Source organism: Artemia sp. Qi Xiang Cuo, chromosome 13 (assembly GCF_049724085.1).
Source record: "Artemia sp. Qi Xiang Cuo chromosome 13, ASM4972408v1, whole genome shotgun sequence".
Classification (NCBI taxonomy): Eukaryota; Metazoa; Arthropoda; class Branchiopoda; order Anostraca; family Artemiidae; genus Artemia; species Artemia sp. Qi Xiang Cuo.
Window position 1 is genome coordinate 63,439,320 of NC_142806.1, and position 25,908 is coordinate 63,465,227.

Consider the following 25,908-nt stretch of genomic DNA (forward strand, 5'->3'; position numbering starts at 1 on the left):
TTATGGAACAGCTGGATCTTCAAAGGGATATACTAGTGAATTCATTATGTAATATTTTTGAGAAATAAATTTTTGACTTTTTATATGTTCTTCTGGACTTCAGTGACTACTTAGTATTCTTATCAATGCTTAGTAGCTTTGGAAGGATCCCAAATTCTTCGTTATTCTGATACTGATTCTAAATCAAACTCCAATATGAGTCCAATTATGGCTCAAATTAAGATTGCTATATTATCAATAATCTTTATATATCCTTAGCAAAGGGCTTAGAGACGTGATAACCCACATCCTCTACCAATTGAAGGAATCTTTTCTGAGCTTTTATTTAACTAATTAAAAAACTTTTTCCACGAAATAAGTTTTCTAATGAAAAGTAAAGAACTCCATTAAACAAAAAACGAGCAAAAATATAATCAAATAATCTACCAAGAGGGAAACTACTATAAATCGCCATTGATAAATAAAAGAAGCTCAAAACGAACAGAAATTACAATAAAAAACCAAGTCAAACTCAAAGCGAGCAGAAACTAACATAAGTTTGGCTCAAAACCCCTATGCCTTCCCAAGGCCAGAACATAATTTGGACTTTACTGAAAAAAATATAAATGTTTTTACTTTTATCATTTAATAAATCAAATAATATTAACATTTTGATTACTAAATATCAGTATATATATATTAAACTGACAGTGCACATTCATTTGTATTTTTTTCAGTAAAGTGCAAATTATGTTCTGGCCTTGGGAAGGCATAGGAGTTTTGAACCCTACTTATGTTAATTTCTGCTCGTTTTGAGTTTGACTCGGTTATTTATTGTTTTTTCTGTTCGTTTTGGGTTTCATTTATTTATCATTGCTGATTTGCGGTAGTTTCACGCTTGGTACATTATTCGATTTGATTTTTGCTCAGTTTCTGTTTATTGGAGTTCTTTACTTTTCTTTGAAAAACTTATTTTGTGGAAAAAATTTTTTGATTAATTTTTGTTCGTTTTATATTGACATAGTCTTTTCAGAGAAAAAGTAAATAATACTTTAAATTTTTTCGTTTTTGTAAGAAATTATAGTTTGGCCTGCTATTTGTATGCTGAAGAAAAATTTTCATCAATTTTTAACAACATACACCCTCTTAAAAATCTGGACACAAATAGTAGTGTTTAATTTAGTTTCATACCTCCTCTTGTTGACCTGAAATGGAAGTCTTTGATAGCTTGGGTACACTCACGCTATTTTGATTTGGTTAAATTTTAAGAGCAGAAGCAGCCCCAAAAGCCCCAAAAGTCAAATGGGAGGGTGGGCTTTGGAGGGGGATTAGTTTCCCTTCAATCACTTTCGACTATTAAAAAGGGCACCAGCCCTTTCTATTTTCAATCGAGCCCTTTTCGAAGTTCCTACGACAACTCCTTCGATAAAAAATGCCCTGGCTTAAACAACAACAACAACAAAAAACTAATATATTATACTCATATCGATCTTTACTATAAAAATGTCAAGCCTTCCAATCACTTTCGACTATTAAAAAGGGCACTAGGCCTTTCGATTTCCAATCGAATGAGTCCTTTTTGAATTTCTACGACAACACTTCTTATAAACACCTTATATGCCCCCAGGGCATAAATTACAACCCTTACCCTAAGGGCTGTGAGGGTGGCTGTCACCATCTAAGACCTAATTTAAAGAACTTTCAACTACGTTAAACAAAATGGCTATCTCAAAATTTTGATTGGATGTGTCTTGGAAAATGGTGGGCGAGAGAAGGGCGTTAGTCTCTCTTCAATCATTTTCAACAATTAAAAATGTCACAAGCCCTTTCAATTTAAAATAAAATGAGCCCTTTTGAAGTTTGTACGACAGCACTGTCAATAAAAACCTTATATGCCCCCAGAGGATAACTTACAACCCTCGCCCTGAGGGCTGGGGGGGGGGGGGTTGTAATCCTCAAAAACATAATTTCCAGAAATTTCTACTAAGCTGAACAAAATAGCTATCTGAAAAATTTTATTGGGTGTGTTTGGGGGAGTGGTGGGCGTGAGAGGGGGTTAGTTAAATACATTCTTAAATCACCCTTTTTGATTTTATTTTTCATTTTGTTAGTTTCTTTCCTCTCTGAGTTTCATTTGTTAGGGGGTTAGTTACCCTCCAATCACTTTCAACTATTAAAAAGGGCACTAGCCCTCTCAATTTCCAATTGAATGAGCCCCTTTTGAAGTTCTTACGACAAATATAAAATTAAAAACCTTATATGCCCCCAGGGCTCAAATTACAACCCTTGTCCTGAGGGCTGTGAGGGGGTTGTCATCCTCAAAGATCTAATTTACAGAACTTAAAACTACGTTGAATATAATGACTATCTCAAAATTTTAATTGGATGTGTTTGGGGAAAAGGTGGGCGTTAAAGGGGGGTTACTTGCCCTCCAATCACTTTTGACTATTAAAAAGGGCACTAGCCCTTTGAATTTCCAATCAAATGAGCATTTTTGAAGTTTCTACGATAACGCCTTCTATTAAAACCTTATATGCCCCCAGGGCATAACTTACAACCCTTGCCCTGACGGCTGTGGGGGAGTGTCCTCCTCAAAAAATAATTTCTACATGAAAATTAACTACGATGAACAAAATGGCTATCTCAAAATTTTTATTGGATGTGTTTGGCGGAATGATGGGCGTGGGGGGGGAGGGGTAGTTACCCTCCAATCACTTTAGACTATTAAAAAAGGCACTAGCCCTTTGAATTTCCAATCGAATGAGCCTTTTTGAAGCTTCTACGACAACGCCTTCTATAAAAAACCTTATATACCCCCAGGACATAACTTACAACCCTTGCCCTGAAGTCTGTGGGGAAGTGTCCTCCTCAGAAACACAATTTCTTTCTGGAAATCAACTACGCTGAACAAAATGGCTATCTCAAAATTTGATTGGATGTGTTTCGGGAAATGGTGGGCGTGGAAGGGGTGTAATAAATGATACAAAAATAATAAATGATACATTGTGCCAAGTTCGTTCTTATATGCCCCAAGGGCATAACGTAAAACCCTTGCCCCGAGGGTTGTAGGGGAGTTTCCTCCTCAAAAATATATTTTCTATGTGGAAATCAACTACGCTGAAAAAAATTGCTATCTCAAAATTTTGATTGGATGTGTTTGGGGAAATGATGAGCGGGGGGGGGGGGGGTAGTTGCCCTCCAATCACTTTCGACTATTAAAAAGGGCACTAGCCCTTTGAATTTTCAATCGAAAGAGCCTTTTTTGAAGTTTCTACGACAACACCTTCTATAAAAAAAGCTTATATGTCCCGAGGGCATAACTTAAAACCCTTGCCCCGAGGATTTTGGGGGAGTGTCGTCCTTAAAAAGATATTTTCTATGTGGAAATCAACTACGCTGAACAAAATGGCTATCTCAAAATTTTGATTGGATGTATTTTGGGTAATGATGGGTGTGGGGGGGGGGGTATTTGCCCTTTAATCACTTTTAACTATTAAAAGGGCACTAGCCACTCCAATTTCCAATTGAATGAGCCCTTTTCGAAGTTTCTACGACAACTCCCTCAATACGAAGGGCCCGGATATGGAGAAGAAAGAAAAAAAATAATACAATGTGCCCACATCGTTCTTTACTTAGGCAAGCCTATGAAATGGTGGGCGTGAGAGGGGGGTTAGTTTCCCTTCAATCACTTTCGACTATTAAAAGGGCACTAGCCCTTTCAATTTTCAATTGAATGAGCCCTTTTTGATGTTTTTCCAAAATCGCTTTCTATAAGAACCTTACATGCTCCCACGGCATAACTTACAACCTTTGCCCTAAGGGTTGGGGGTGATGGGTTGTCATCCTTAAAGACCTAATTTCCAAATTTTTCAACTGCGTTGAATAAAATGGCTATCTAAAAATTTTGATTGGATGTGTTTGGGGGAAAGTTGGGCGTGAGAGGGGGGTTAGTTGCCCTCAAATAACTTTCGACTATTAAAAAGGACACTATCCCTTTGAATTTCCAATCGAATGAGCCCTGATTCAAGTGTCTACGACAAAGATTTCAATAAAAACCTTATAAGCCCCCACGGCATAACTTATAACCCTTGCCCTGAAAACTGTGGGGGAGTGTCCTGCTCAAAGGTATAATTTCCTGAACTTTAAACTACGTGGAACAAAATGGCTATCTAAAAATTTTGATTGGTTATGTTTGGGGAAATGATGGGCGTGGAAGGGGTGTTAGTTGCCTTCCAATTACTTTCGACTGTTAAAAAGGGCACTAGCCATTTCAATTTCCAATCGAATGAACCATTTTTGAAGTTTCTACGACGACGCGTTCTATAAAAACCTTATATGCCCCCAGAACATTACTTACAACCCTTGCCCTGAGGATTGTGGGGGAGTGTCCTCCTCAAAAACAGAATTTCTATCTGGAAATCCACAACACTGAACAAAATGACTATCTAAAAATATTGATTGGATTTGTTTGGGGAAAAGGTGCGCAAGAGAGGGGGGGGCTAGTTGCCCTCAAATCACTTTCGACTATTAAAAAGGGCACTAGACCTTTGAATTTCAAATTGAATGAGCCCTTTTTCAAGTTTCTATGACAAAGATTTAAATAAAATTTTATATGCCCCCAGGGCATAACTTACAACCCTTGCCCTGAAAACTGTGGGGGAGTGTCCTGCTCAAAGGTATAATTTCCTGAACTTTCACTGCGTGGAACAAAATGGCTATCTCAAAATTTTGATTGGGTATGTTTGGGGAACTGATGGGCGTGGAGGGGGTGTTAGTTGCCTTCCAATTACTTTCGGCTATTAAAAAGGGCACTAGCCATTTCAATATTTAATCGATTGAGTCCTTTTTGAAGTTTCTATGACAACCCACTCTATAAAAACTTTATATGCCCCCGGGGCATAACTTACAACCCTAGTCCTGAGGGCTTTGAGGGGGTTGTCATAATCGAAGACCTAATTTACAGAACTTAAAACTACGTTTAATAAAACGGCTATCTCAAAATTTTGATTGGATATGTTTGGGGGAAAGGTGGGCGTGAGAGGGGGGTTAGTTGCCCTCCAATCACTTTCGACTATTAAAAAGGGCACTAGCCCTTTGAATTTCCAGTCGAATGAGCCTATTATGAAGTTTCTACGACAATACCTTCCATTTAAACCTTATTTGCCCCCAGGGCATAGCTAAAACCCTTGCCCCTAAGGCTGTAGGGAAGTGTCCTCCTCAAAAACATATTTTTTATCTGGAAATCAACTACGCTGAACAAAATTGCTATCCCAAAATTTTGATTGGATGTGTTTGGGGGTATAATAGGCGGGGGAGGGGCTAGCTGCTCTCCAATCACTTTTGACTATTAAAAAGGGCACTAGCCACTCCAATTTCCAATCGAATGAGCCCTTTTCTAAGTTTCTACGACAACTCTTTCGATACGAAGTGCCCGGGTATGGAGAAGAAAAAAGAAAAATAAATAATACATTCTGTCCGCATCGTTCTTTACTTGGGCAGCGTTATCGTGCTGCCTATGATTCGGGTCCGGTTAAATTTTCAAATTACGTTGTTTTTTATTATTAAATTTGATTTGATTTCTGATTTCTAGGCTAGAAAAACATTTTTTTATGTCTTTATCCAAAAATAAATCCAACTTTTACATTTTTAGCTCATTATTGGTCCCAATATGAATTTCACTTTCATCAGCCATTTATCATTCTCTCTAAATTTGCCAAATCCTTCGCAAAGGTTTGTCAGAACGTTCATTCAAACTAAGAAAATGATTTATATGAATGACCTTCAGTTTACTGGTTCAACCCCGTTGACGCAAAGAAAAGCGATGATTCTGTGAATCACCATCTCTTAGGCCTACCTTTACCAAGCTTAAGTTCCCTAAAGAGGAGGAAAGATCATTTTAGTGTATGCCACATATGCCAAAAATTATCTAGGAGAGCTTAATATGGATTTGCCTATTTATTAGGACATGGGTTGGCTCCTGTATACCCATACATCATCATGGCGGTGACTATTACATTAATACCTGTCTTGCCAGCATAGTTCTCATCAACGTGAATCTGCATTACCATAACTGTTTCTTTTAGTCTCTAAGTGACTTTACAAAAGCTTGAACATCTCAAAACCATTGTGGTGATGCTTTCGTTTCGTGCTGCTCATGTTTGTAAAATGAGCTGTAACTTTACCTTTTTATTTTCTGATTTTCTGTTGGAGCCACTACCTAACGGTTATCAAAGCTAGGCAACACATAAAAACTCATTTGGATTTACGCAACATTGACTCGTTGATAGATACCTACCACGTGTTGTTTCTTCCAGCATCAGGGATTAGTGATGATCTGTCGATCAGAATGAACAATATTATGGCCACTTGCCTTTTTCAGAAACTGCTACCGTCGTGATGGCTCAAGCCAAAAAAATTTGGTGTTCTGAGTATGGAAAGTGGAGTTCTACAATGGAGAGGAATAAGGTGGATCCACTCCTTTATGTTTCGAGGCTTGATATTCTTTTTTCCATGATTAAAGTTCCGTTTAATCCACTGTTCATCAGTACTGCATCCTGACAAGCTTGAGTTAAGCTGAATGTATATTATAACTGATTTATCAATTACTAGAAAACAGCTGCAGAAGTGGCCGTTCTACTTTAATAATTTTTAATTAAGACTGGAAGTTCAAAATAAAAGGCAATTGAAAACTATTGGAAATCGAAATATAGTGTGGATCGAGATCAGGATAGTGGATTTAAGATTCCATCAATCTCTAACAAGCCACTTGTTTGACATGAAGCAGAGAACAAAATTATAATTCAAATATTATCATCAGAAAGTTGAGTATGATAGTTTGCAAAGATTTGTTCCCACTAGAACAAGGGATTACTGTCTAAATGAGTAAAATTCAGTCCACCCTTTCCTACAGACGTGATTCCACAGTTGTTTTGGATTAATTATTATAGTAAGATTTTTAATACGGTAAATTACAAAGTAAGATCTTGGTTTCCTAACAGTAGCTCTTATTTGTTACCTTCGGGGGCTTCTTGTTCCTGTCGACCGAATTATTCATTAAGTTAAGAGTCTAGAATTGAAATAGCCTTAAACTAATAGTATCATTGCTTTTCATCTTAACATTGATTTAAAAGAGCTGGTTCATCACTAGATATTACAATTTCAAACATGTTTTTGTATGTCTTGGGTGCCCGTTTTATTTTTTTTTTCTGGGTTTCACGTCGGTTCAGAACTCAGTGCAGATCTAACTAATTGCATACCGTACGGGTCCATTAAGATTTTTTCTTTCAGCAATGTTTTTGAATATGGTATGCGTCCAGAAATTCTCCCAATAGAAGACTAAACTTCAATTAAGATTGGTAATATCGAAGACCACACTGACTTTCCATGACAATAAATAAAAGCTCAAATAGGGATAAAAACCTTTTATTAGACAGTGATAATTCACTGTATTTTGTGAATATCCAGTATTATTGTGAATTATCATTGTTTAATAAAGGGATTTATCCCTATTTAAACTTTTAATTATAATTCAGATTGGGTTTAAACTGTATATACTAGGATGCCAAAATACTCTTTGTTTCCATACTACGGTATTACTGAAACACCAGAAAGATTATTTTAAATTGAATTAATGCGAATTGAATCTTTTGAATGCTCTCGATTAGATTTTTTAAAGCCTCTAGTGGCAGTGTCTTACACAGGTTGGAGTAAATTTTTCTAAGATGTTTGTTCTTCGTCTTTTGTTCTGAGTTAAGTTGGTTCCTGTGATACGGACGATCGATATTGATATATTTTCTTATATTTAAGTTATTTGTTTTTCTGCGTATACTCATATTAAGGATAAGCTTTGAGCAAGTTATGCTGAGCTTGTCCCGAGATGTAGTAGATATTTCTGTAAGTTCTCAGCTAGACTTTAGTCAACAGACTATTACCACTTGATTCTTCTTCTATCAGGCTTGCACTCACTGTTTGACATTCAATATATGCAGGATGTTCGTGTTTATACTTTCATTATTGCTACTATTTTTTGTATTTGCCTCGTAGGCACAGGAACTGTAAGCTTATTCATAACTTTGGCTTTACTTGTATTTTGGCATCATGCAAGAATTTGGATTCGAAGTTAGAAGAAGACATTTTTATCATCCTCTTTTTTGATTGTTTTGATATGTTTGCCTTGGCTACAAAAATCAGTTTTACATATTTAGTGTTTTCAGTTGCTTTACTCCACTTCTCCGTATTATACACTTCTCCATGTTATACAGTGGGTTATAAATAAATTATTTTTATAACCAAATTATTTGCCATTACCTTGTTCATCCATCATAGTAATTTCACCTTCGTCAATTAATGCCTTCATTTCTTCCTCTTATATTTTAGAAGTCTTTTTATTATTTGGCCCAACACCTTCTTATAGAACTTGTTTTCAGATGGAAATGTACATACATTAAAGTTGAGGGGTAAAAGGAGTACAAAAATTTGGTATTTCGGAAGTCACTATAGTATCGTATCGGCTATATTTATACTAGTGTATGACTATCTCACGGGTCTGCCGAAATGTATACCCGCTAGATGGTTCAATAAGAAATAAAACAAGTCATTGTTGTTCGATGGATTCCAATTTTTAGTTAACTTATTCACTGACCTCCAGACCAGTCATTTGTCCAGGCCCACTAGGGTGATATAAGTTAAATCTAATTTTGCACTACTGGAGAAGGCCCAAAAGAAACACCGAACTATATAAAATGAAAACACCTGGGAGAAGATGCAGAGTTTTATTACAAATCCCAAGGAAATACCGATACCAGCCCATGAATACTGGAGACGACAAAAGATACCTGGATCCTTTTATGCGGATGGATCATCGTGACAGCCGAATAATTAAGTCACGTGAGTGAACTTTTTCCTACAAATAACAAACGAAGGTGATTACTAAGCGTATAGCCATGCCTGCGTAGGCTTTCTTAACTTTTATGTTTTCTGCAAACCTAATGTATTTTAAAATATTGTATTGTCTATCCAACAGAAAATACAAAATCATGTGAATAATTACTTAATGGTTAATGTGACTAGCGATGTCTAAATTGTTTAATCAGCTAAATCATAAAAGTACTCTGGTTCTTCATCAGCATCCATATATCCTGGAAGTTCAATCTCTAAATTCTTCCGAATTCCCCCTTCTTTCTCTACCAACCAAAAAGTGTCCATTGGTCCCTTTCCCTAAAAAATGAGTAATTAAAGTTAAATATACAACAATGTATATTGAATAACTGTTTGCAGTTATGAATTGAGTTATAATGACTGAATGAATTGAGGCTAGTGCTTAAGACTTTACAACTAATCTTTTTGTTAATTCAAAAACCAATTTTTGAAATCAAAGCTATTATTTCAACTTGATCGATTCGGTCGCTTTCATAACATTTACCGTAATAAATGTATAAGCAGGTGATTGTCCAAGATCCGACAAACACTCAAAAAAAAAATTATCCACAGCAGTAAATAAAGTTGAAAAAAAAGCAAAGAGTTAACCGATTTCGATAGCAAAAGAAAAATCCTGAAAAGATAATAACTGCTTTCTTTATAAATAAATCCAAAAACCAAGTTTTTTTTAAATACGAGTAGTTTGTGACATTAAAACTTAAAACAAGGAAAATTATCTTGAAAAGAGTTTGGGCTGTTGCCTCCCTTGCCCCCCCCCCCCACACACACACTTGTACACCTACTTGTAACGTTCAAGAAGTTGTTGGCACTTTGATGAAAAGGACACATTTTTATATTTTCATCGTGAATATAGAAATATTTTTTTTGCAAATCAATTAAATATCTATAGCTACCAGCTGGGCTTCTGTTGTACTTTAAGAAGCTTCCAATAAAACACTGGAATTAAAAGCAGGAATTCAACAATCAAGGAAACAACAACCCACTCCCGCTCAGAGTAACCTTGATAGATTTAAGTTTTAAAGTCATTCTCTACTTATATTTGAAAAAAATGTTTTCTTAAGTTTAAAATCAATTCTTGTAAATATTATTTTGTTCTTCCTATAAATGCCAGGGACTGTCCTCATGTATGGCAGCCAGACGTTTAGTTTTAACTTTAAATTATCATTTCTGCTTTACTGAAAAAAGGAAATAATCCCAATAGTTATTTGTTCAGCTAGTGTTTTAATTTTGAGAAACACAATAAGAAATCCTATGCAATTAAAATAAATTTAAAAATCTTCCAATGAACACTGAGGATTGCTATTCATTTTACTCAGCCACAAAGAAATTATTCGAGCTTATTAATTAAAAAACTATTCGAGACCAATCGTAATTTGTTTGCAATAACCCAAAAGCTGCTGTTACGCAAAATATATAATGCACAACAACAAAAAAGTATTAAAAAAGAAATCTGCAATTTAAGCAACTCCCAATCAGTGAGACTCTTAAAATCTATGGAAATTCAGCAGTATTTTCGAAGCTTAAGCGAGGCAGTATCACATTTTTTAAAATAATTACTTTCAACAATCATTTATTTCCCTGTCTAAATTTAAAAATAACTCCAAAAATAAAAACGGGAATATGAAGCTCAAAACCAGCAAAAACTAGCTAATATACCAAAACAAACAGATTAGTGAAAAAAATAAACATAAAACGAGTAGAAATCACATTTAACAATCAACTCCAAATCAAAACGAAAAGAAAGTACCAGAAATAAGTGCAATGAAGAAATCCCCTTAAAACTCAGGGCAGAATAGAGCGTCATTTAGCTTTACTGAAAAATAAACAGATTAATACAAATATACTGATATAAAAAAAAATCATTTCTTAGAAGTTTGAGCAATATTTGATTTTCAAGTGTTGTATGCATAAATAGATCGAGAAAAGCTTTAACAATATCATTTTGTTTTCAGTGAAACGAAATCACATTCTAGCATTTGGGGCTCTAGGGTATAGCAGTATCACTATTACCCGTGTAATTTCTGTTCGTTACAGCCTTAGCTTCATTAATCATAGCTAAGATTAACGAGCCCTTCCAGGATGTATTACAACGATACATTACGTATGATGAAGACTAGGCAAAAGTAAGCTATTTAAGAGAAATATTACTCTTTAAAAAGTGAAGGCTATTGCGTTGACTTTGTAATGTATCTCTGAAGCCTCTCTTTTCATGGGTCATGTGCATAATGTGAGGTCTTTGTCCCAGAGGCGGTAAATACTGTGGCGCCCCGGAGGTAAATTTTATTGCCGCACCTCTCTTTCGGTGATTCTGAAGATATACAAGTTTTGACCCCACACCATGTCAATCTGCAGAGTTTGTAGGTGATTTGGCACCCTCTGATGGGGTTTGGAAATAACTTTTAATTTTCAATCGAATAAGCGGTTGCTAAACTTTCTATAATCACTGGTTCTATTTAATATTTCTAAAAAAAAAAAAAAAAAAAAAAACAGAAACGACATTAGATATGTTCTTTCCTAACTCAACGTTCTTGTGTTAATACCATAAAGATTTCGCTATTAAATTTGAAAAACAAGTTTCAGCCATAATCAAACTTTTGAGATTATTGGCTACTAGCGCTGTCTATTATTACAATTAAGAGATTGTTAAGTTGATAATCACGAATTACAGCATCAATAGTAAGTATGTTTTCCGTTTATCTTTATTCTACTCAGCAGACCAAAAAACCTTTCAGTCTTTATAATGAATATAGACTCTTAGCAATAAGAAAGCGGTGGCATTCAAGAAAAATGCTTGTTACAAGTAGTAATAAGGATTTGATAAGAACCTAGATGGCATTCGAGTTACAATCTCCACTTCTAACGAATTATACTGTCATAAGTAGTGAAAGTTGTTATTTTGAGGAGTAAGCTCTAAGAGCACTTGCATTAATGGTAATAATGGAGGCTTTCCTTCATTTCCTTTGGAAAAAAACCCCACCTCCTCCAAAATAGTATCAAATACTCATATTTCCAACAATTTCTGCAACCTAGAAAAGGTGTGCGGCTCAATATCACTACAGTTAAGTATAACACAGCTTGTAAAACCAGAGACTTTAGTATATATAGAACCAAATAAGACATTCATTCAAAGGGCTTATTTTAAGTAGGTTGGCTATAACTCTTAATTTAATAAAAAAAATAATTGTTTAGTAGGCACAGGCTATATTTGCTGATTTTGATATTAATATGCAAATCCCAGTAGAAACACTATTGAGCAGCATTGATTGTTTAAATATGCATTTGAGGATGAAAGATGTACCTAAGTCACTTGTTGCCGATGGTTAAAATACATTCTGTCATTTCTACTATCAGTCTTTATTTTATTGAATATCAAGTTGAATATTGTGGGTTAAAATCCTTTGATTGAATGCTTTGACACTAGGACTTAAAAACACAATAAAATTGAATGAATGAATTTTCTTTTGATTAACGGTCCATATAAAGATAACAGCAGTTTTTTTGCTCCATCTTTTTGGCATGGTAAAATGAAGAATTTATAGAGAAATCCATATGTAGTATGAAAATTTAAAGAATTGTCCTTTTTTTGCTATTATAGATTTTCTTTGAGGGAACTCAGAGGGTTCGATTAAACTTTTATTTATTGATTTACGCAAGAAATTTTCTTGAATTAAGACTTTTTTAAACGAGGAAATCTGTGCTACAGTGACCTTTATGCTCATAAGAAATTCAACATTGGTTCCACAGGCAAATTACCAATCCAACAGGCAATAAATAAAAAAATCCAATGGGCAAATTACTAATTTCCCTGCAGCAGGACCTTGGTTTACTTAAAAATGCGATTATTACAAGATTTTAACTAGTGCAAATGGCAGTGAAGTAGCTACAACTTGTATATTGTCTTCTTCCAATTCCTTTTTTAAGCAGTTATAACAAAGAAATTTTGAAAAAAAAGTGTATAAAAAGAGATTAGCAAATTGTTTAGAGATAGAAGTTTGGAAATTTATGCAGGCCCAAAAACAAATACGCTTATCGTCATCAGCGTATTGCATTTCTATCAGTACTGCAATTACTACCCACCAAACAGTGCATTAATCTAAATAAGGTATTGTCATATAAGGAAAGTGTCTTAGAGTTATAGAGTCCACTGATACACTGCTTAAATTGAAAGCGAAACTAATTAGTAATGTTAAAACCCAAGAAAAATATTATAATTATATTCAGCGCTATTCATGTTATTAATCTGCTCCACATTATTATCTCCACAGCAGTTCTTTCATTTAAATAAAGAATCTCAAGAATGTAAGTATCAAGAATGTAGTGGAAAAATTACAGAGCAAATAGGAAGCAAGATAAATTTAAATTAAAAACACGTTGTCATCCTTAGAAAACTTCATATCCACTTAATTTTAGAATAGAAAAACAAAAAGTGACGAAAAAAGGACACCAAAAATTTCACATAAATATGAAAAATGTAATTATTTACACGAAATATGAAAAATTGTTACCTTAACTTCTGTCGTCCCTCTGTACTCACACACATAGCCACCAAGTTTGTCAAGGAGCCATTTCGTAGTTTGGCTTATGTGTATTTTCATAGCTGTAAAATAAAGATTAGTTAAAAATGAGCTCTTTAAAATTCTAAGGCGTACCAAAATTGTCGTATTTGATGACCAAAGTCAAAGAATAAAATACGCATTGTCAAATCAGTCAAGGATCTATAAAAATGCTGAAAATTCTGCCTTAAAAACGAAAATGGCGTAAGAAAAAAAAAAGAATTTTGAGTAAATACCTCTATCTCTTCAAAAAAAAAAAAAAAATTCTGTCAAGTTAGAGCTTCGTTTTCGAAACTTTATGTTGCTGATAAAAACAAAATGTTCTAAAAAGTGATAAAATCAAATTAAGATAATTTCTAAAACACAATTAAATCGTAATTGGATCATTCTTTTTTTTATTTCTATCATCGTTATCCTTGTTCAAAGAATAAGATACGCATTGTCAATTCAGTCAAGGATCCATAATAATGCTGAAAATTCTGCCTTAAAATCAAAACTGATGTAAAAAAAAATTCAATAGTTACCTCTATCTCTTCAAAGTTTTTTTTTTCTTTAAACATGGGAAGATCTAAAGGGTAGATCTAAATTGTTATTAAATAAAAAAAAACAAGTTTTTTCAACTGAAAGGAAGGGGCAACATTAAAACTTTAAACGAACAGAAATTATTACGCATATAAGGGGGTTGCCCCTCCTCAATACCTCGCTCTTTACGCTAAAGTTTGACTTTTTATTCCGACTCACTAAAAAAAGGCGTGAGATACTAAAACTACCCATATCTTTGCGCATGTCAAACGTGGGACAATGTCTATACTCTTGAAGGAAGCCAGGTTGTGGCAAAAGCATTGAAACGAGTTTAGATTGAATTATTATTATATTGTTTTTTAATCAGAAAATTTTTACTCACGTTCACTATTAGATTCCATCCGTGACGCTACGTTGATTGTATCGCCAAAAAGACAGTACCTAGGCATTTTTGTTCCAACGACACCAGCAACACACGAACCACTATTCAAGCCAATACGGATCTGTAAATGTGCACCAGGCATATGCGGAATTATAAACTTTTTGAGGGATTGGACTAAATCTATGGACAGTGTTGCTATTTCTCCTGCATGTCTGATTCCTAGAAGGATATTCGGTTAAAAAGAATCACAAAACAAATAATCTAATTTTCGCTCTTACACCAAAATTCAGGTTAAATCATACACGAAAACTCTATTTTAGAAATAGTTTCTGAATAAGCGTCTTATGCTAGTCTGTTAAACCAATCAATCAAAAGTCAATCGAGTTTGAAACGAGACATTTCCAATATACGTCTATTACTATAAGGTATTTCGGCATAATTGTGGATTCTCTTTATTTGTTCCTTTTATGCCAACTTTAAAGACTTGGGTTATCTCCTTTTGTTTTGTTTTTATTAGTTTTGGTGTTTTTTTTTAATAATATCTGCATTTAAAAATCTTGAATGTGACCTAGGTTAAATTAATTAGAATCAACAAAGGTCAAAGGAAAGTTTGAATTATAAATGCACTGAAGTTTTCAAACATAATAGCATAAAAAGACCCTTGACCAGTTCTTTAACTTAGGTTACACATAGAGACTGCTTCATTTTGTTGGGACCATATGTCAGAATATAGCCACAGAAATATATAATATAGTACAGCAAAATATCCGCCTTAGGCTTGTGTTTTATTTCCATATTAGGTGTGTAAAGAAATAGAAAGTAACTATAGTTTATCAAATTTGTGTTATTTGCCTTTTTTTCTTTTCGCAGTGTTTTTGTGTTTTCTCGTCTCCTGACATTATTTCCTAATATGCGTTAATTTGTCTCATCTACTTCTTTTCTCTCCCTCCCCCTTCTGTTGATAAAGGCTTTCAGATGTGAAGCCAAAATATTACAACTTTTCTAGGTATTTGTATTAAAAAAAAAACATTTTAAACAAATTTCAGGGTCTTGAACAGAAATTTTACCCTTTTCTATATTTTTTTATTTTGAATACAAATGGAGAGGCAGTGGGGTCTCGGGTATTATTAGAAGGTGGCAGCATTTAATTAGAACAGTTACATGATCATTCAGACTTACAATTAATAGAGGTAGGTGATATACTTGAAGAGGAACAGGTGCTTTAATTTATAATGTTCCTGAGAGCAGAAAACTTAGATCATTCACTTTCTTATATAAAATTCTAGAACGCAATTTTGTCCAAGTTATCAAAATATGGTTTACTAGCACCTAGAAACTCACGAGGCGCTCAAAGGAACTGTTTTAACTCGCTTCAAACCATTGGCAGTGACTTTTTATAAAAAGGGTATTGCGAAAATGATTAATAAATATTAAATTTACTCCAATCATTTATGTTATATTGTAGGGAAGTAACATTGATTGTCCGCAACTTATGTTAGTAAAATAATTCTTATACTCTTCTTATCTTTCCTTTAAGCTTGGAAAAACCTGGAAGCTTTTAATTCACTCTTAACTCTTCAAAGAAAACTAACTTTCAACTTATATCATAACACGATTAAAACAGTGACCAAAGTTTTACTGAAAATTCAAGCTCGTATTCAATAAAAGCAGAAGTCAACAGAAGTAAAGTCTTTTTTAATAATTAAAAAGAATCTAGCTCAAAGTAAATTTGATTTTATTAATGCTAGCAAAGATAATATTGGGGCAAAATCATATAACGATGCTATCGTGTCACATAAGTGAACATTGAAAATTAATCAGTCTTAACGTTCGCGAGAAAGTGCTAGATTATCCAAAATTGTGAGCTCGATAAAAGCAACAACAACAATTTTTGCTAGTAAAAAGGTAAAGACAGTTGAAAAAGTAACCAACATGCAACTTTGGTCGAATACATTTGTACTTTTTTTATGATGTGTCCTACCTTGTTTAGATGTTTAGAATTGTAACTAACAACACTTACCATTTCTATTAGGAAGCCCAGACACAACCATGTAAGCATCTCCTATTGTTTCTACTTTGTATACATCATAAGTTACTATTATTGCATCAAAGAGCTTGTAGAGCGAATTTAAAAAATTGATTATCTGAAAAAAAGACGATTATTGTGGAAAAATTCAATTGTAAACAGACAATAATAAGCGTCAAACCCACCTTGTAATAAAAATTGATGCCATAAAGCAAAATATGCGGAGTGGAAAGCTTAGTAGAAAACTGTACAGACAGGAATGATGTAGCAGACGGATAATAAATATTCTTGGAATAATGCAACCAATATGTTTATACAGAATTGTGAAACTTTATAGTACTACTACTACTAACAACTCACTGCAGCACCAGGCCATCTGAGCCCAACACAGCTGCGGACGCTCCTCCTCCATCCTAATCTATTCAAAGCCTCCCCTTTTACACTCTCCGGAGAATCCCCAATTTTCTTTAAATCCTTTCTTACGCCCTCTTCCCACCTAACTTTCCATCTGGCCCTGCATAGATGGCCAAAAAGGACGATGATTGAAAATCTGTCAGTCTTCATCCGCAGAACGCGTCCTAGCTATCTCGACCTTTCTCTCATTAAAACCCTAAAAAGCGGGCTAGAGCCTTGGTTTTCGTCCAGCTTATTGTTTGAAATACGGTCAGTCAGGCGGGTACCCAGAAGGATTCGTAGACAATTCCTCTGGAAAACATCTAACAAACCTCTTTTGTCTTTCGAAGCGCCCCCGTTTCAGAGCCATAGTTGACCAGTGTCATCACCGTAGCTTCCAATATTCTAATCTTGGTTTGCAAAGTTTTCTTCCAATTTTCCCAACACCCTGGGCGTTGGCAATTATACTATTAACATCATCATTGCACCCACCATCTTTACTAATATTACTACTCAGGTAAATGAAGTTATTCACTTGATCACCAATAAGGCATTTTATTTTCTACAAGAATTGTGTCAATATCCCAAAATGCGTAAACTTCACATTAATGTTTTTTCAACCTCTTTAGCTACCGAGGAAGGTAAACGTGTTTTTGAAACTGAACTTTTAAATAGAATGTTTTATCCTTGTCTTCATGAGTGGAACTTGGCTGTTTTTACTAGCTTCGCCTTATCTCTATCTGTTTTTAATGACAGTGATGTATCGATTGGATGATATAGTGAAACCTACATGGCTTAAACACAAAAAAATGTCAAGTTCCATGGTTTTTCAAGCTTTACGCTACTGAATCGGTCATCAGCTCTTTCGAAAGTTTTAAGCCCTAACATTTCAGATAATTAACAACGGTTGGTTGTATTTAAACCGGTTGTATAAATTTATATTTAAACCAGCACGGGGGGCTGCTCGATTTCAAGGATACAAATAAAAGGAACTCTACAAGTGAGACAAATGAATGTGCATTGTCAGTTTAATATACATATACTGATATTTAGTAATCAAAATGTTAAAATTATTTGATTTATTAAAGTTATAAAAGTAAAAATATTTATATTTTTTTCAGTAAAGCACAAATTTTGCTCTGGCCTTGGGAAGGCATAGGGGTTTTGCGCCCAGCTTATGACAATTTATGCTCGTTTTGAGTTTGACTCGGTTATTTATTTTAATTTCTGTTCATGTTGGGATTAATTTATTTATCGATGCTGATTTGTGGTAGTTTCGAGCTTGGTAGATTATTTGATTTTATTTTTGCTCATTTTTGTTTAATGGAGTTCTTTACTTTTCTTTGAGTTCTTTTTTTTTGGAGTTCTTTAGTTGCAGCTGAATATGATTATAATTATTATATTTTTGTTGGGTGTTGTTTGGAGGTTCGTTGGTTTTCGGGTCCGGTAAGTTGAGCTCTAATTATGTTGTTTTTTTTGTTTTTTTTCAATTTTTTTTTTTTTTCTCTCTTTTTTTTTGTTTCTTGTTTTTTTTATTTATTAGGAGGGTTTTCTCCCGCACAAGCATTGCTTCAGGGAATCGATGATGTATATATTTTTTTTAAATAAACCCATTGTTACTTACTTACTTAAAAAAACTTATTTTTTGGAAAAAGTTTTTTTTAACTAATTTCTGTTCGTTTTATATTGACATAGCCTTTTCAGGGAAAAAGAAAAATAATACTTTAAATCTTTTTGTTTTTTAAGACTTAATAGTTTGGCCTGCTATTTGTATGCTGGAGAAAATTTTCAGAAATTTTTAACAACATACACCATTTTAAAAATCTGGACACAAATAGTACTGTTTAACTTAGTTTCATACCTCCTCTAGTTCACCTGAAATGGAAAACTTGATACCATTCGCGAAAAACTCTGTTTACTTTCTTTGATAGCTTTGATACACTTACACTATTTTGATTTGTTTAAATTTTTAAGAGCAGAAGTAGCCTCAAAAGTTTGAACATAATACCCTCAGTCGTTCTTGGGATACTGCTGAGATGCCTTATTAGGAATTAGTATTATCACAGTGAATTTTGATTTAATCTTGAGGCAACATTTAGTTTTTAAACATAATGGGCAATTGGGAGGGTGGGAATGGAAGGGGGATTAGTTGCCCTCCAATCACTTTCGACTATTAAAAAGGGCATCACCCCATTTTTTCAATCGAATGAGCCCCTGTCGAAGTTCTCAAGGAAATTCCTTCAATACGAAGTGCCCTGGTCTAAAAAACAACAAAAACAAAAAATATTACTAATCACTTTCGACTATTAAAAAGGGCACTAGCCCTTTGAATTTCAAATCGAATGAGCCCTTTTCTGAAGTTTCTAGGACAACGTCTTCTATAAAACCTTATTTGCCCCCAGGGCATAACTTAAAACCCTTGCCCTGAGGGCTTTGCTGACATATCGCAAGAGAGTGCCATTTTCGAAATAATTACGGCCCAACAGCACAAAAGTATGACAAACATTTGTTCGTGAGAACAAATTTAAATGCCAGTGGCGTAGGAGGTTACAGACGTGGAGGATTACGCCTACCATTACCCCACAATGCCTACCAACAGAATTTGAATACATCAAACCGGCAAATGTATACGAACCTCCCCCCCCCCCAACAGACAAAATAATTATCGGTTTCAAAACTCAAATACTCGGCAAAACCAGTATAGTGCAAGAATGGTACATCCCACAAGAACTAGTAGAAATACAGAAAATTTGCCGACGGAAAATACTATTTTTTCGATAACACGAAATGAACAAACGTCACGAGCTTCGGCGGCATTCACAAGAAACCCCAATCCACGTAATAATACATGGGAACATCGGCAGACAAACGTAAATCACTTAGCTGGTGAGGTGTCTACGGAACCCCTATTACAAGCACCAACATATGAAATAAACCCGCAGGGAAACGCGTCAGGCCCCATAGAAGAGTAGAAAGGACAAAGAAGGGAGCCAGAATTTCTTATAGGTTCTACCCAATAAAAGTACCGTCTTTTAGTGGTAATAATAACATATTACCTTTATTCAATGATTTTTGCGTGGCAAACATTTATTTTAAAGCAATAGTCGATTCTGGCACGACAGTTAACATAATAAACTCATGCATAATCAATAAGTTACCCTCGTATATTAAGCGACGGAAGAATTTTAATAATCCCAATTTAACTAGTGTAACAGGGCATAAATTGGATACAAAATGTTCAATATGCCTAGATGTGAAAAAGGATAATAGAATTTTTCCGACCAACTTCATAATATGCAAAAATTTTCCGTAAGAAGCCATTATAGGTGCTAATTTTTTAAAGTCAAATAAAGTATTATTAGACGTAGCGAATGAAAGGCTCGTATACCCGGCAAATTCTTCTCCCCGACGGGTAGAGGAAGAGGATGCAACAGTGAATAGAATACAATATTTTATACCTCATTTCTCGCCACGTAGAGGACATTGAATCATCAGAAATTTGCCCCAATTTCAGAATAAAGAAGTAAATTAAAAAAACAAGTGGATTGAATCTGAAGAAATAAAAATAGGAGATAAGCGACGGTATAGGTCAAATGAAATTAAGGAAATAGTGGAATTATGGACAAAAGGAGTAAACCCCAACGCGGTTTATGCGCACCCAACGTTATTGGTGGAAGACATGACGCAATATAGCGCCAGTATAAATTTCATAGACTATAAAAGTGAAGAGATATATTACGGGTTCACAATAAGAAAAACAAAAGTCCCTCCCAAAACGATGCAAAGAATTCAAATATCACAAATGATTGAACCCGTGAATGACAAATCCGAAATATGTTTTGCGATTCCGTCGGACGGAATTCCCGAAAATCTGTTATGCGAAGAACAGATTATATCCAAAGCAAAAGGAGAAGGTTTTATTTGGGTAACTAATACCCATGACAATGATACAATTACGATAAAAAGGGAACATACCAAATTCAAATCCAAATCATCTCGGAGAATGATTTAGATAAGTGGAAAAATGCCAAAAGAAACCTAGTTAACAGCATTAATACCTCAAATGACAAATTCCCCCTAACTAAATAATAATTTTTAAACCAATTTAACATGGATCACAATACTGACTCGGAACTCAAAATCAATTATGCGAGTTATTATGGAATTTTAAAGATTTATTTTCCGCATCTGAAGATGACATCGGACTAATCCCGTTTTATGAACATTCAATTCTAACGACCGGTAATCTGACACAGAACAGCCATATCGTATACCTTACAAGCATAATGAATGGTTAAAAAATAGCATTCACGAGTTAGAAAAAAAACAATATTATACGCCCCAGTGTAAGTTCGTATTCAGCACCTGTCATCTTAGTCCCAAAAAAGAATGGTGACCAAAGACTTTTAGTAGACTATAGAGCCCTTAATAAGCAAGAAGTTAGTGATAAATTTCCCTCACCAAGAATAGACGAAATTCTTGACTCTATCTCAAGTAAAAAAAATCACTTCCTTAGATCTTACCCAAGGCTATCACCAAATAAAAATAGCGCAGAAAGATGTCTATAAAACTTCGTTTTCTACAACTGAATGCGGATCCTATGAATACTTAAGAGTACCTTTTGGACTTAAGACAGGTTCAAGCGCGTTATGTAGACCCTTATTACACCTATAAAGAGGATTAAAATGTATCATTCACTTCGTTGACGATATGATATGCGTAAGTGAAAATGGAGAACAACATTTAGCAACATTGGCTAAAGTGTTTGAGAAATTCAGAGAAGGCAATTTAAAATACCGGCCAGAAAAAGTAAATTTATTTCAACCTGAAATCAAATTTTTAGGAATAATGATGACTCAAGGACAAATATCCCAAGATCCTGACAAGATAAAATGTGTTGAAAATCTTAAGCCCCCTCGAACTATGAAGGAGTTAAGAGCAATTTAAAGCCTTTGGGGTTACTTTAGAAAATTCGTACGCAATTACGCCCAAATTGCGAAGCCCCTAACGGAATAAACTAGAGGGAACTCCCAGAATAATAGTTCCCAAAATATTACCTGGTCCCAGGAAGCTCAAACTTCCCTAGCCCGTCTCAAAAAGGCACTCACTTCTGATCCAATATTATCGTTACCCGATTTCAAAAACGGACAATTCGTGGTCACAACCGATGCCAGTTCTAAGGGTATTGGTGCCATTGTTTCTCAAATAATTCCGGTAGAAAATCCTAATCCTCTACAGGGACAGTCTAAACAGAAAAAATAGAAAGTTATATGTTATTCAAGCAGAACTTTATCAAAAGGGGAAAGTAATTATTCCGCCACCAACTTAAAATTATTATCTACAATCGACCACTTGGATAAATTTAGACACTATTTAATTGGTCGAAAATTTAACCTACGTTCAGACCACAAAAGTCTACAATACTTGCGCACTTTCAAAAACCCCACTAGAATTCTAGCTATATGGATTATGAAAATTCAAGACCTAGATTACGAATTCGAATATTTAAAAGGTAAACAAAATGCAGCTTGTGATTACTTGAGTAGATTCCCAGAAAATATCCCGTCAGAAGCCGATCAAGACAAAATTAATGCAATCAATACCAAGAGTAAGCACGAATACAAGAAAAACAAAGTTAAAAACAGAATAAAAGAAAATGAAAACGATTATTGTCCCTTATCCTTCGAAAATATAAAAAGAAATCAAAATAAGGATGAAATGTCTCTAGCGCTTATTAATTATTTTTTGAATGATAATAAGTTACCCGATAAATTCAAAACTCTTAGAAAATAAAAAGATAATTGTTATTATGATCTTGACGAAGAAATCTTATGCAGAATTATGACAGCTGAGGCAAATAGAAACCAAACCTCAATAATCCCTATATTACCCCAAATCTTAATAATATCTGCGTTCGAATACTTTCATTCAGATATAGGTGGGGCTTAGGTTATCCTAACCCCCCGATGGGAATAGTTCCAGCAGCGAGGTCCCCCTTTGATGTTGTCTCATTAGATTTGTATGGAACCAGTGGAGGCTTACCTATTTCCAACAGGGGCCATACTTGTATTCTTTCAGTTACAGATCGCTTTTCCGGATTTACTTTTGCAAAAGCTTTAAAAAATCAAGGCGCGTACGCTACGAGTAAGGCGTTAGCGACATTATTTTTAAAATTTGGTATTCCTAACAAGGTAATAAGCGATAACAGAAGTAATTTTGTTTCAAAAGTAACAATAGATTTAATGAGTTTTCTCAACATAGAGAAATTGGTGACATCTCCATATCATCTAGAAGCTAATGGTAAAATAGAAAATAGGCATTAAATATTTTCGAATGTATTAAAGCATCTACACAAAAGACAACAGGAACGACTGGGATCAATTCCTACCATATTTAACCAACATAATTACCACTGCTCATTCAGAGACAACTAAAGAAAGTCTTTTTTATTTATTATTTGTTGGCGACTTCAGAATACTTTTTGAAGATATTATTGAGTCCCGACAATATTTAAATAACACTGAGGATTACAAACAAGAGTTTATAAATAGAATGAGGAAGACTTACAAGATAGTTTGGCAAGAGTTGAAAAATGTAAAATAAGCCAAGAGCTAAGAAACCTACCCAAAGTTAAGGGGAAGATAGATTTTAAGTTAGTAGATTGTGTCTACCTAGAATCGAGGCAAAGATGGAAGGCAAAAAAAACTTTCCAATAAATACTCTGGACCGTATAGAATAATCAAAAAGTACGATAACGATTTTACTTTTAAAGTGACAAACCCCGACAATGGAAGAACTTATAAGGAACATGTAAGCCGAATAAAAAGAGCCAAATTCCCAGAAAGATGGATATCACGACCAACATATATCGATTCGTCAGACGCAGAGGACGAACCCCTTTAGTGAAAGTTGGCCGAGTTAAAGCCTTTTAATTTCAAACAAGATTATTTTGAAAATGATAGTGACGAGGAAAATTTTGAGGAATTTTAAGCAGTGAAAAACCAAGTTGGTCCCAAAAGAAAGTTCCTAATACCAGTTAGAATAAAACCGCCAAAAAGTCCAAAGAATTCATTATCGGGAAGTGCAGGAGAATTAGATTATTCAATAACTCCAAAAACCCAATTCTTTCCTGATAGAATTTCTACCCCTTGTCCCCCCAAAAGATTTACAGACGACATGGTTTCACCATCAACCCCATTAGAGACACCCCTGTCACTACAAGAGGAATTAAACAGAGCTGTAGAAACACAGAGTAATACTGTAAAGAAATTTCCTCCCAAAGATTCAATAAAAACAAAATCTGCGAGAGGATATGGATTTAATAAATTTCCCCATAAAAACGAGGCAAAGCGCATTGCCTTAGAATCAAACTCCCAAAGATGCCCAGCAAGGACAGTATCATGACATAACCGTATCTAAGGCTTAATACATAACCGTATTAAGCCTAAAGAATGGTCTTCTTGGAGGAAAACACTAGTGCAACAAAATGCCTCATCCCACCGAAGGAATGGCATTTAAACAATAGAGGAACCCTGCAAAAGCTTTTGATTCTTGTCAGAGCTCTCAAGGGTCTTTCAAGTCTCCCGAGTTGAGAATTCAAAATGAGGAATTGGAGAATAAACCTTCTACTTCCAGAGGAGAAGAAATATATGAAGGAATTGTAGGTTCTATAACAAAAACGCAAAGTGCCACCCCTAAAAGTCCTAATGCGGAGTGCTAAAAGTCCAAATGTTCTATACATTCCAATATGCATTTATACATTGGGTAGCTGGTCATCCTGTGAGAATTGTACAATTGTTGACGAGTATGATGAGACATATAGATTATACAATCCATGTAAATTGCATAAGGGATGTGCAGTACAAATTAAAGACTGTAATTCCTGTATCGAAGAGATTTGTGACTCTCACACTAGAGGATTTCTATGCTCCAATTGTCACTATGATAAATCTGATCAGTGGGAGATTACCTGTCATTATATGATTGAAAAGAACCCTAAACGGGATTTTAAGTTTATTTCTAAAAGACTGGTATCGCCATGATTTTATATTGTTTTGGGAGGAAGAATTAGGTATACGCTTCAACTGCTGGAATAACAAGATAATCTGATTTCTACGTCATCGCTGTGAATACAACCGTTACTATGATTATTAGCCGACTGATTTTTTATTTGACTGTAACAGAGAGTGATTCTCCATTTGAGAAAACTTTTGGTGATATTGCTGCACATAAGCAAATTAAAACGCGTGAATTCTACAAAATGAATAAAATAGTATCATTGACTTCACAAAGAGGTACAATAAGAGTATAGTTGCATTGTGCTGTAGAAAATGTGACCCTGACTTTGTACATCAAGATCAACATAATTCAGATAATTTGCCGCCATTAGATGTTCTCGATAACTATCTATACGTTGAAGAAGAAATGTACAGAGGATAAAAAAACATTTTTATGTATACACTCTTTTTATTAATAAATAAATTTACAAAAACTTTTAGGCTGGACTTAAATAATTTCTTAGACCACACTGGTTTTCCCTTTACGAAAAATTAAGCAAGAAAAAACGGCTTTTAATTTTAGTAAAGCAGTGAAACAATAAATAAAAATAAGTAATCACGTTAATTAAAGATTTAATCTAGATTTAAAAAATGAATCTCTAATAATAACTAAAGTGGATAAGAGCAATAGGGTGGTAATCCTAGAAAAAGCTGATTATGATAGTAAAATAGAAACAATTCTAAAGGATTTTCAAAATATAAAAAACTTAACTCAGACCCAACTGAATCGTTTTTTACAAAATTAAGATAGGACTTAGAGGGTCTTAAAACCAATAGAAGTATCATACCATACGTGTCATATCATACTTTCCAAGGAGATCAGTCATCCCAAGAATATATGGTTTGCCAAAAATACATAAAAGAGGTATTCCTGTAAGACCTATAGTATCAACAACTAATTCACCAACGGTAAAAATCGAAAAATGGATAGCAATGATACTTACAACTTTATTATGTCTCCAAAATTCGTATATAAAAAACTCGGAATTCATAAAAGATAAACTTATAAATATTGAAATATCAGATGAATCTAGATTTTTTAATTTTGATATAAAATCA

The 25,908-nt window shown here is 34.3% G+C and overlaps 1 protein-coding gene across 2 annotated transcripts; it reads right to left on the bottom strand.

Moving 5' to 3' along the window:
- Window positions 1–8,981: 8,981 nt before the first annotated feature.
- On the bottom strand, window positions 8,982–17,398 carry LOC148945537 (speract receptor-like). 2 transcript variants are annotated; one of them, XM_089099361.1, is made up of 5 exons: window positions 17,328–17,398; window positions 16,394–16,517; window positions 14,374–14,592; window positions 13,422–13,513; window positions 8,982–9,195 (listed from the first exon to the last, which is right to left on the bottom strand). In XM_089099361.1, the coding sequence occupies exons 2-5, from the start codon at window positions 16,422–16,424 to the stop codon at window positions 9,064–9,066; spliced, it is 474 nt and encodes a 157-aa protein (XP_088955487.1). In that variant the 5' UTR covers window positions 16,425–16,517; window positions 17,328–17,398; the 3' UTR covers window positions 8,982–9,063. The 2 variants fall into 2 exon arrangements, with proteins under 2 accessions (XP_088955487.1, XP_088955486.1); XM_089099360.1 differs by lacking the exon at window positions 17,328–17,398 and adding an exon at window positions 17,125–17,238.
- Between the last annotated feature and the right edge of the window lie 8,510 nt (window positions 17,399–25,908).

Bases quoted from the DNA above. Each gene is read 5' to 3' on its own strand.
- LOC148945537 (XM_089099360.1), bottom strand. From the start codon at position 17,178: ATGACACTGGTCAACTATGGCTCTGAAACGGGGGCGCTTCGAAAGACA. The intron at 14,593-16,393 runs GTAAGTGTTGTT...ATATCCTTCTAG, and splicing joins TGGGCTTCCTAATAGAAATG to GAATCAGACATGCAGGAGAA. The intron at 13,514-14,373 runs GTGAGTAAAAAT...TTTATTTTACAG, and splicing joins GATGGAATCTAATAGTGAAC to CTATGAAAATACACATAAGC.